Source organism: Alosa sapidissima, chromosome 2 (assembly GCF_018492685.1).
Source record: "Alosa sapidissima isolate fAloSap1 chromosome 2, fAloSap1.pri, whole genome shotgun sequence".
Taxonomy (NCBI): Eukaryota; Metazoa; Chordata; class Actinopteri; order Clupeiformes; family Clupeidae; genus Alosa; species Alosa sapidissima.
Window position 1 is genome coordinate 6,463,025 of NC_055958.1, and position 12,454 is coordinate 6,475,478.

The window sequence follows — 12,454 nt, forward strand, 5'->3', positions numbered from 1 at the left end:
TGCTTTCGACGTGATGGGTGAGATTTTCCTCTCGAACAGGACTCGAGCTCAGTTTGACTTCTGCTGCTCTGCACCATTCAATCTGTTCCGCAGGGACACCATCCGTGGACCTCTAGGATCAAAATACCACACTATTTTTGGCATGGCAAGCAAATGTTGACATGAGCAACGCTCAAACACTATGATAAAAATGTTAATGGCAGTGTATTGATTGAACTGAGCTAAACTTCACTAATGGATTCTCCCTGCTTCACATCAACTCGTTGGACATTACCAGCGGCAGTGTCCCCCACCATTCCCTCTCGTCAGATTAACAACCACACTGAAGTCAGCTATTCCCCCAGTTCCCCATTCCTCTGGGGTGGCTTTTACATCCCATTAGCCTCAACTACAAAGGACGAGGACTTCCAAATGCACGTGCTCAGTCTGGTTTGCCCTTCGAGCAACTCTGTAAAGGTCAGTAAGAAACGAGATGGCTTCTAAGCATATCATGTTGGGAGGATCAATGAAGAACAGTACTGCAAGGGAGCAGCGTTTCATGTTGAGGGTTCCCTTCGTACACGAGGCATTCCGCCGCAGCAGTAAACACCGAAGGGTAGGAGAGACAAATCACAAGAACAGCACTGGCAAGATGCACGGTGTGCAGATGCCTCATCACCGGACAGCAGAGAGGCTTACGAGGCTGCATGGACTTTCAACAGTTTCAAGCTTGAACACTGACTGAGCTTGGCTTTTTTATTCAGCACTTCCTGCCTTGTTCTTTAGACTAGACTTAAGGCATAGGGTACAACATAACTCTCGGCCATTTCTCAAAGCACTTAAGGCTACAGAGGGTTTATCATTAAGCTCCTTGTATATTCATCTAACTAACAAGATGCAACATTGCTAAAAATGATAGACCATTTTTATTTAAATCCAAGGACAAGACATTACAAACACATTGATGTTACTCTGAGAAAATGCAAAAAAAACTATACACTATTAACATTTTTTTTCTTACTGTGTCATTGTGGCACAATAGGTTCTTCTCTGACACCGATACAAATTGCCATCTCACATTTCTGCAGCAAAACATGTCAATATCAGTACATCGATGGTGAATGAAGGAAAAAGAACAAAATGATCATGGAGAAATTTTAATGGCCCAACTGTTTGTCACAGTATATTAATAACCTCATCTGGAATTCCCAAAGATCAATATGACATTTAAAAACCACCTACTGGCAGCATCACTTGCCAGAGATATCCCACACATCGCTGAGTAATTAACCATGTTTACCCAGTTCAAATGCATGAGGGGAAAACAAAAAAAAACAACCCCAATGCAAATGCGTTAGACATGGCTCTGAAAAACTATCCTCCGGTCCTGAGGGATTTTGTGCCTCAGGCTTCTGGCAAACCCTGTACCACACCACTGTCCTGCACAAGGCTGTCACCACACTCTCAACAGGGCAGTTCTTTGTGGATTACTTCATAGGACTTTGCACGATGGCAATATAAAGGGCTGTTCAAAAAAAGAAAAAAGACAAAAAAAAAAATTAGAAAAAACTTCTGAGGCGCCCAGTGACAGAGTGGGAGGAACAGAAAGTACAGAGCTCAAAAGGAGACGTCTCATCGGCCCTCCGCTGCCCTCTTCTCAGTCCCCTCGAGGGTCTATCTCCGTCTCCTCGGCGATTCCTCCCTGCTCCGTTCCTCTCTTCTCCCCGAGTCGCGGTGGCGGTCCGCGTACCTGTTCTCTTTGTATGACCTCTCCAGGCCGTTCCTGTTGCTGTCCTTGGGCTCGTTTGTCTCTTTCCGACTGCGGTCGCGCTCCCGCGACTTGGACCTCTCGCGGCTGCTGCCACCGTGGCGCACGGGCTCCCTCTCCCTGCTCCGCCGTCGCTCGCGCTCCCTGTCGCGCTCCCGCTCGTGGTCCCCGTCTCTGCCGCGCTCGGTCGCCTGCGAGCCGTTCTTCATGCCGTCCTTGTGGCGGCGGTGCTCTTGCGGTGGCGGCGGCTGCTGCCGGTCCTCGTCGTGCTCCCTCCCGCCCCGGTGGCCGTGCTGGTCCCTGTGCCCTGGGCGCTCACGCTCCTGCTCCTCACGCTCACGATGGCGCGCGGGTGCTGGCGGCGGAGAGGATTCCTCCTCGACGCGGCGGCCTCTGTGTCGTGGCGGCGGAGAGGACTCTTCCTCGATGCGGCGGCCTCTGGGGTGTGCTGGCGGCGGCAGCAGGGGTGGTGAAGACTCATCTTCGTTGCGACGGCCCCTGTGACGCGGGGGGGCCTTGCGGGCCATGTCGGGTGACGGTGAGAGCCTGCGACCGTCGCTGCTGCTCCCACGCTTCTCCTTCTGCTTAGCGCGTCTCTCCTCCTTCTCCTCTGGAGAACGCTGCTGGCGGGCGGCGGGCTTGCTAGATCCTTTTTTCTTCTTTTTCTTCTTGTCCTTCCCTTTGTCCTTTCTTCGACTCTGGCCCTTCTTCTTCTTCTTCTTTCTCGAGTCGGAATCTGCATCAGAGGGAAATATACGCTTGCCTTAGAATATGACAACAGACAGAGCTTTGAAATCGATGCCAAGTGGGCATCCAATACATATTATTTTGCCAACCCCCCCCCAATCCCTCTGAGAAACCTATTCCCAGTGTTTTGATGAAAAAGGAGGTCATTCAATGAGGGTGCTGACATACATGCGATGAGAGGCCACTGCGGGGCCTGGGCAGGACTATGATGTGTACTGATGACAGATTGCCCTGTTGGTCATGGCTTAGAGAATCCTCACACTCACACACACACACACACGCCTTGTTTACTAACGGTCCATCAATGCCTCGGCACTGACCAGAAGTCAACAGAGCAAGCTGGCCAACACAGAAGTGTCCAGCTGCGTTTGTTTGTATGCATGTGTATGTGTGCAAACAACGATTGGTGTTTGTGCATTCTGTTTAAATAATAATTATATTGTCCAGCTGAGTAAGAGTCAAGTACTATTCAATCTAATGGTTTTCTCGTCCATTTGTTCATGCTTTAGTAATACAAATGTAGGAATACATTTAAATAATGTAATATTGCATGTAAAAATATGTAAAACTCTAAATACTGCAAAGAAGCGAAAATAAGCTGCATCCAAACATTTGCATACTTTCCCTGTTTAGAATGGTAATTTAAACACCCAAATGAGATATTTTACTAACGTGTAATATTTCACATCTACACAGTAAATTACCAAGATGAAATACTCTCTGGAGAGAAAAACCGTCCTTGCACGTCTGCAGTGTCTAGGGAAAACTAAGATCCTCAGAGGGAGGGGGGTGTATGCAACTTAAAAAAAACAAAAAAACAAAAGTTCCCGTCATAATGGATCCAAACAGCCAGGTTGTCAATTAAAAAAAATTTAGTGACAAGTCATCTTAGCCAGGTCACGTCCTGACATTCTGAGGTCAGACTGCGCGACTCAGCGGTGTGACATCAGCGAGGTCGACCGCTCGGCGGGGACCCAGAGAGAAAGGTCACCACCTCTGCCGACCTCAGTCAGAGCCAAGTAAGCCGAGGAGGGGCAAACAGGAAAGGCTCTATGGCTCTCTCTGACAGGAAGAGCAAACAAACACTGTTATGGCTCTCGAGTCGGTGTGAGAGCCGCGGCTCGAAAGATCGCAAATTAAACAAGTGCCACTTGGGTCACTTGTTTGTGCTGGAATGGGGCCTCCGAGTGAAAGCTGGAGAGCCGCAAACTCCCAAAAGATGAGAAGTGGAGGAGGGGGGAGGGGTGCCATTTTCAGAGAACAGTACTCCTACTGACCACAGAGAGAGAGAGAGAGAGAGAGAGAGAGAGTGTGAGTAAGAGAGAGAGAGAGAGAGAGAGAGAGAGAGAGAGAGAGAGAGAGAAAGATACATAAGATATAGGTAGATCGATATAGAGAGAGACTTTGCTCTTCGGTCTGACCTGAGCTGCTACTGCTGCTGCTTGAGTCCGAGTCACTGGAATCGCTCGAATCACTGTCACTGCTGTCACTGCTGTCTGACGAGGAGTCTGAGGAGGACGACGAAGACGAGGAGGTGTCTGACGACTCCACTTCCTGCTGCTGAGTCATGATCATCTTGGGGGCGTTCTTCAGGTGTTCTCGGAGTTCGTCCCTGAAGGAGGGGAGATGCGAAAGGCAATCTTTCAGCAGCAAGCAGGGAAAGTGACAGAGAAACACACACAGACACACACTATTGCAAGACACTAAAGCACTGAGGCCAAAGTACACTTACGTTAGTCCTCCCAGACCGATAGAGGTGAAGAAATTGATGGCGAAACGAGTGTTCCTGGGGTTGTCGCGAGGAAAGAGGCCCTCAAAGAATGGCTGCAAGGTCCTGTAAGAAAACACAGACAGACACCAGGATAAACCTCTAGTTGCTATCCGCCATTTCCCATTTGTCATTTATGTTGTGAGATGCTTGAGGGAACAAATTATGACGACGTACAGATCCTTCAGCCTCTCGTTGAGCCTAGGCAGGCCCATGTAGGCGCAGAGCTCCTGGAACAAAATCTTGACAAAGATACGGCTGGACGACGTTGTGGTCTCCTCGCTCATCTTGATGCACTCCATAACCTGAGAGGGAAAAAAAAAATGTGTACAGCACTCAGCATCCCGGCAACCGAATTAGAACCTCAAAACAGCAGCCCACCTTCACCCCTCCCAGCCCATCAGGAAAAATCAATAGCATTTCAAGCCATATTGACTCGATGTTATCTGTAATATAATTATCGCAAAAAGGGGATGCATTATTTTATCGGAGCTGGCAAACTGCTGGTTCAGCTTGTTTCTCTTAAGTGAGTCGTTTTTCAGACACGTACGCTCCATGGGACGGAGTCGGTGTACAGAAGGTGCGCAAACATCCTGGCCACGTTGCGCAGCTTGTTGGTCTCCAGGCGATGGATGCTTTCATACTGTTCCTGGAAGATGGCCTCAAAGCTCTCCATGTAGTCCTTCTTCAGCAAGCAGAACCGCTGAAAATGACAAAGGGAGCATTATTATACACAAACACTACACGGTACATACCCAAATATTTGTTTATGCACACTGATGCAGTACATGCAAATATAGCTACACAACATAATAGATTGTGCCAGGTGTTATTCTCTACACACAGGCAGGACATAACACTAAAGGTTATTATCCGGTGCTTACCCCAGCAAGGAGCCCGAAGAACTTCTCATAGGTGCGCTGCTGCGCACAGCAGTCCAGGATCATGTTGCACAGCTCTTTCTGTGGGAGAGAACAGAAAGCCAAGAGGTTGAGCTCTATGCAGAGACCAAAGCTGGGGAAAGCGCTGTGCAATGCAGTAAAATGCTGTGCTGCCTGACTAAACCAGCATGGACCGGTAGTGATGGTGGTGGTGGTGGTGGTGGTGGTGGTGGGGGTCGGGGGTTAGAGATACACAGGAGAACCCCAGAGATACCGGGCAGGGCCCATCTGTTCAGGTTTTGATAGTCTCGCTTCACTTTGCTTTTCCGTCTCCAGCTGCCATCCCATCAGCCTGCCCATAACAGACCATCACCCTGCGAGGCACGAGGAATGGTCTACTCTGCTCTGCTCTCAGGCACCCGGACCAGCCAGTGATCAATCTTCAAATTAAACTTCTGGAACGCAACTCTGGAACAACCAGGCGGGCGGGCAGGCCAGGCAGCCAATTTCTCTTTGGCGGTGGCAAAAATTGAGAGCGTGCTGAACTAAATTTTCTCAAGCTTCATTCTCCACGGAATGGAAAAATGAAAAAAGAAAAGAAAAAAAAAAAGCCCTACAAACAACAGTGACCTCTCTGGTGTAATAACAATAAGGTCCCCATTCAATTCAAGTTCGGAACCACACTTCTTTGCAAAACCAAACAATAAATTTGCTCACAAATTCAATGGGTACATCCGAGTACGTGGCCAGTCACAGTTGCTCCGATTTGTGCTGCCTGGAGGCCATACATTTTGTAGGGAGATGCCAGCCAGCAGAGACAGGCCACTCTGCAGCCCTTCGAGTCAGGAGACAGTAATAGTTATGGCAGCGCCATCCAACATGTCTCCCTTTGACAACACGCTGCAGGATGGCGCGCCGAAAGGAGCGAGAGGAGGATACATCAGGCGTGACAGGTAAGGGTAATGATCACAGGCCGTGCAAGCGAGATGGAAGTGCAGGATAACGGAAGACTCCGGGGCGCGACGCAGGGCCCCCGTGACAGTCGACCCATGGAAGGTTGGCGACGGATCAATGCACGCAAATGATCAGAGGCGCTGTGTGCATGTCTTGCTCTCCCTTTCGGTGTTCTCCAATCTCAGGTGGAAGCTTGCGTCAAAATTAGTTGTTAAAAGCTGAGCAGGGGCACCAGGCTCGAGAGGAACCTGGCCTTGGCCTGTGGCTCTGTCATTTGGAGCAGGACAGACAGCATTTAGACGGGTCCAATTTCAAAACATCAGCAGAGTTTTTTTGTCGGGGCACAGTGTGGCTCCATCATAGTGACTATGAGAGAGGTTAAGCTAAGGTGAACAAGTTCCACCCGACCCTTTGACTCAGCTAATTCTTCATTTTCATGTGTGGGCAGCGAAGTCCTTCTTAATTAAACAGCTCTGAATCCATTGCCAGTATTAGGCTCCCGTATTGGCTGTAGTGGAAATAAAATAGAAAAGGGAGATGGGGGGGCTGGTGCTCGTGAAATGGTCTCTGATTCAGTCATTATCTCGGCTAATGCCTCAATCCATCACCGGGGCCAAGGACTGTGGGAGCACACGCAAACCTGAGAGAGCCTGTCCAAGAGGGATCAAGGCAAACAAATCTGTTAAGGCGGAAGGGTCCGCAATCCCCCATCCCCCACATGTCCAAGGCAGTTGCCCCATCCCATCCCCCACCCCCAAGCAGTGTTGATCCAGGCAGGCAGACTGCAACTGGGTTGGGGGTTGGGGGGGGGGGGGGTTGCCTGCTGGGGCTAGCCAGCTCAGGAAGAGCAGGGATTACACGCTCATCAGCTACGTTTAGTTCGCCTGTCTCAGCACCTATGTCTCATCTCTCGCAGGAGGAGGACTGTGCACTAGTGTTGTACTCGAGTCCGAGTCATTAGCTAAATTTAGACTCGTGACTTGACTTGGACTTGAGCATTGAATGACTCAAACTCGTGCATTCGCACTCGCGATGACTCGTCGTGGACAAGTTTTTTGTAATATATCATAAGGCTATAATTTGCTATATTATTTTAATATCTAAATTATTTGTAATGGTAATTTTAGTGCAAGGGAATGTTAGGCTACTGCTTCGTGTCATACATCACAAGTCACGTCATGTTCACATGCAAAGCAAACTAATGTTAACTTTAACACCAAAATGCCTGGAGACATGGCCGCCGCCATGTCATTGTAGTATTACTGACATTACCTAAGATTACACTCAGCCTAGGCTAAACATCACACACTGCTGCTGGATAGCTGATCATCGTAACTTGGTGAACAGTGTTTTTCCTGACTGACGTGAGAAGCGAGGTTCCATTCATTCATTTTCATTTGGGGCGTGCCCTGCCGTGCTTCTGTCTGTTAATTTGCAGCAGGCTATTATTGGATCGAAAGAAAAAGTTTTCCCGATCAAGATATAGCATACTTCTTCATTTTGGTGTCATAAAATATAGAAGCATAACATTAAATTGCCTAGTAGAGTGTCCATGTAGAGTGTCAATGTAGGCCTACGTGTCTGTGCAAGTGAAACTGACAAACTGAACCTCTCATGGGTAGGCCAGAAACAACTATATTTAAAACCATGAATGAAGTGGATTACTGTTACTGTTCAAACGAGCGATTTGATAGCCTAATCCACTGCACGAAAAAAAAAGGAAATAGCAACTTGTTTCTAACAGATGAATATTGTAGCAAATAGTAGCCTATGGCAATGGCAGCTTCAAAAAACATTTATTTCACTCATTCCACTGAAATGAACGTAGAATGTGGCCTGTTGCGCAAAGAAATGAATTAGGCAGATGATCTGCATCTCCGTTAACCGAAAGCTAGTCTTCATCTCCATTGTTGACGTGAAATATGTCTCCATACTGTCAGTGAAGTGATAACATTATGCAGTTGCAGGTAGCCAGTATTCACGTCACGGGAGTCAGAAAGAAGCTACCAAGACGGGCCCTGCTCTGTTTCTGTCCCTCCCAAACTGCGCTAAAATTGTGTAGGCTATTTAACAGCCAGAATTTTAAAAAAATGCCTGGGGGAGGCCCTTTTATGATCCATACTACCTCTTACAAAATAGGCCTACTCCACTGTCCATCTAGCTCTTGTGAAGTATGAACTTCTACAACACTGCCTACAGAGTACAATTGTCAGCAGTCAGTAACAGAATGTGACTTAACGGCCTGTGTGATTGGGATGTGGATTGCTCATTTATTATGAGTAGGCCTATAGGCTATGGTATGGCTATGGTATGGTATTCTCTCTGATATAATAAATACAACACATTGGGTTTGGCAAGAAATTTGGCAATACTTCTTTCACACAAGTGATGGCACCCCTGCATGGAGACAGAAGATTGTCCGTTTTGCTTTTAAGGATTTCATCTGCAATGGGAAAAAATGGAATGACATGTAGGCTATGCTTACTTTAGTGCTGGACTTGGACTCGACCAATAGGAACTCGACTCGGACTCGACGTGGATCAATAGTGACTCGACTCGGACTTGGATTTTTTTTTTAATGACTTGGACTTGACTCGGACTTGAACACTGGGGACTCGAACCTGGACTCGGACTCGAGGCATAGTGACTTGACTACAACACTGCTGTGCACCACGCTGTGCCTTAATTTTTATTTTTTTATTTTTTTAAAAACAACCCTCACCATGCAGGCCCAGTGCCGACTGGCTAAAGGTTTAAAGCAACACCAAAGAACTTTTCCTTTGTCGCACGCACGCTATTTGTTTATCCAGCTCCGGCTTTGCAAATAACGATGTCCACAGACAAGGTAGAATATGTTGCATGATTTTATGAAAGTATGATGTATTGCGACATCATGCAAGTCAAATTTGTAGTTTCTTATGTCTCATTCCATCAAACTACAGATCCGCTACCCGATCTGGCAAACTTACATAGTGCGGTTATAGCCGATAGAGGGCCGCAAAGCGAATGCAGAAGTGCCGTTCACCCTGTTACGAGTTGATGAACCACTGAAACGATTTTGGAAACATTATTTTAAGGTTTAAAAACTCTTTGGTGTTACTTTAAAAGCTCTCCAATTAAAATGAGGGGTCCACAGATGCAAAACATTCTCCACAGATCCTGCACAACGAAATATTAGCGTGTACTGCTGCAGTGTGGTAGGCAAAAACCACACTTGCACCACAGACGCAATTCAATATCACAAGCAAAAATTCAGTTCCTTTCTCAAGCGTGACTGTATTTTGTTCTTTAGTTGCTGTTTTTGTGACTGGATTTCTTATCATTAACTACATTACAGCTTAGAGTGACACCATGACGCGCAATGAGCCAACCTGTCAGTGCCCGCTGCCCTGCCACCCGTCTCCCATGTCTCGAGCCGAGCCCCGGCTCTCTGGGGCGCGGAGCTGTGACGGCCTACGGGAAGCACAGAGCTGCAAAAGGACACAGTGATTGACGCTGACCTGACAGAAGCTCTACCCCAGGAGAAGTACTTGGTGATCTCCGTCAGAGGGAGGGGAAAAGCGAGTTAGAGAGTGAGAGATAGAGTCAGACAGAAAGAAAGAGGAAGGAAGGGACAGACGGAGGGAGGGAAGGAGAGAGAGAGAGAGATGGAGAAAAAGAGCATCCTTGATGCGAAATCTGTAATGTCAAGAGCAGGGGCTGACTGTTTCCAGAGATGCAACACCATCTGCTCAGCAAAAAAAAAAAAAAAAAAAGATTGAAAAAAATAGTAATGCAATCCCATTACCCTCTATTAAAGCAGTGAGAGATGGAAGAGGAGAGACGTTCATCCATTTACAAACCTTACAAGCCTCTCATTGCCTCCTCTTAGGCCAGGCAGCCCATTTCATTTAGTGCCAAATCAGCCTAAGGCAAGGCAGATGGGCTGGAGGCGAAATTCATTTCAAAATTATATTTTCATCACAAATCAATAACCACTTACCGTAGCCCTTTCAAGAAAATATTGGATACCCGATTCATAATCCATAAGAAATTATGCATCATCTTGACAAGATCCTTTAATTTTCGAAGACTAACGTAATGGTGAGATGGATCTTTTTTTCGTACATGCTGGCCTGAGATTTAAACACCCATGACTCTTTCCATCCAGGAGAACTAAAGTGACCAATCGAAAGTCGGCTATCGCTACACATGATTAAAGTAAATATGCACATGGACCACTTGGTCGGGCAGGTTAAGGTTTAGCCTTGTGCTCTTCTGACCTTGCCTCTAGCCCTCTCAGTCATTAAGGGAAGTGAAGTTCTGTGGTAAACACAGGATTGGTTCCAGGGTAAAGCGCCGGGACCAGCCTCCGAGTGCATTGGCTTTACGAGTAAGCTCGCTCAGACGGAACACTGAGTCACCCGAGCACATGTGACTTTAAACGGAACTCTGACAGACACGGAACAGAATGCTCTGCCTCCCTCTCACCCGTACACTCCCTCCTCCCCCTCCCTCTCTGCCTTCAGCATGAGGCTGACCCCTCGTCTTCTGGGTGGGTGATCATGTACTCTCTACTTTAATGCACCTCAGTGCTACAAGACTATTGGGGGTGGGGGGGGGGGGGGATTCGAGTGGGGTGGCAGGCATGGGAAGGTTATTACTGGTGAGTTCCATTCCATCACGCCACCACCATGTAAGTAATATACAAACTCCCTCCCTCTCTTGGTATGAAAATCATTTGTCAACTCAACGTTTCGATGTGGAAAAAGAAGATTCTCCCTCCATTTACCCCTGACCAGTGAGAAACCAACGCAGACATCCAGGGTTTGGGGATAAATATTGCATGTCATGTTATTTCTCCAGGAGTCCAGAGCAACATGAGAAACTCAATATCGTCAAGCGCCCCCCCCACCCCCACTACTCACTCAAACACACACTCCCTGAAGTCAGAGGTGATAAAATATGTTTTACATCTGCTGCAGCACAGAGCGCTGTGTTTGCTCACATGGATGAGAAAAATGTGATCGGCTGCACTCCACAGAGAGCCCCGGTGTGGCTGGACCATCGCCAACGTAATAACGACCCACCAAATGTGGAGCCTCCGTAAGGGATGCCCACTGCGCCACAGGCCACCAAAGGACAGCTGGTCCTGCATTCGAGGTTCACCTCGCCCACTGGGGCAGACCACCATTTCTCACTAAGGTGGGGGGGGGAGCCGGAAACACACAAATCACATGGAACCATGCCGTGCCACACATGTGTATGTGCGTAGATACCAATCCCTGGGCCAATACTTTGGAAACACACACAGATGTGTGTACAGTCTCCACTCTGGATTACCCCCTCTTTGCCAAAGTGGAGCTGGCAGATGCTCAGGTCATGACATCACAAAGTGTGTGTGTGTGTGTGTGTGTGTGTGTGTGTGTGTCTGGGGGGGGTGTAATGAGAGCTGCAGCTGTATGACCGTGTGATTCACTCCTCTCGGTGACGCGTTTATTGCCTACACGTCCAATAATCACACCGCCAACGCCGCTGCCAGACGGTGGCAGACACCCTCGGACAGCCGAAGCCTCCGCTAATTTTCGCTCACACCTCTTCGGCTCCCGCTGGTAGCAGGGCCGGCTCTCGCCACTCACCACCGAGTGGAAATTTGGCAGAGGCCGTGGAAAAAGGGGAACAAGATTTGGCTCGGCCGCATCTGCTGATGGGTGGGGACACATGGAGACAGTGTGGTTACAGTAGCTCCAGCGAGGAATCAATGGGCTCTTTCAAGCCCCGTCAACCGTGTCATTAGTCACGCCACCAGGTGATGTAAAGCACGATACTGGTCCAATGTGGCACAAATATTCCATGTAGGAGGAAAAGAACCCCACGTGGGCCAACACAACAGAGCTCAGCCAGACTCCTGTCCTGAGTAATCGGTGCTAGCCCGCCTCACAGCCATAGCCATCGTGTCTACTGTTGATTCTGTTCAGTGACTGCTGAGAGAGAACATTGGTAACAAAAAATTAAATAGCCGAGAACTCCCTAACTGTGATCTGTGCGAGCACTTAAGGGCGATATTTAAATTGGCCTCAGCTCAGGACTAAGTCCGCTCCTTCCAAGCTTTCTATTTCACTCTCTCTTCTCCTTCACTCCCATCTCTGCTTGCATTTACGTCAGCAGAGCAAGGCTTGCGAGTGTCGTATGCGTGTGTGTTTGAGGTGGGGTGGGTGTGGGGGGACAGAAAGCAGCTCTCCTTTCCTCAGCGCAGGTGTGTGTGTGTGTTCGCATGAGCTGATGACGCAGAGAGCCTGTGGAGGGTCTGGAGTGGGTCCTCGTCCAGCACCTCTAAGCTCCAACAGAGAGAACAGAGATCACTCCTCTCTACCTCCC

General features: G+C 48.3%; 1 protein-coding gene across 1 annotated transcript in view; it reads right to left on the reverse strand.

Annotated features, from left to right (window-relative positions):
* Window positions 1-886: 886 nt before the first annotated feature.
* Window positions 887-12,454, reverse strand: part of cwc22 (CWC22 spliceosome associated protein homolog) — a 33,186-nt gene continuing 21,618 nt past the window's right edge. Inside the window, exons 16-21 of the mRNA XM_042081750.1 lie at window positions 5,147-5,224; window positions 4,813-4,965; window positions 4,440-4,567; window positions 4,227-4,328; window positions 3,916-4,106; window positions 887-2,483 (exon numbers count right to left, since the gene is read on the reverse strand). Of these exons, the coding sequence (XP_041937684.1) occupies window positions 1,654-2,483; window positions 3,916-4,106; window positions 4,227-4,328; window positions 4,440-4,567; window positions 4,813-4,965; window positions 5,147-5,224 (1,482 nt within the window). The 3' untranslated portion in view covers window positions 887-1,653. The remainder of the gene's footprint in view (window positions 2,484-3,915; window positions 4,107-4,226; window positions 4,329-4,439; window positions 4,568-4,812; window positions 4,966-5,146; window positions 5,225-12,454) is intronic.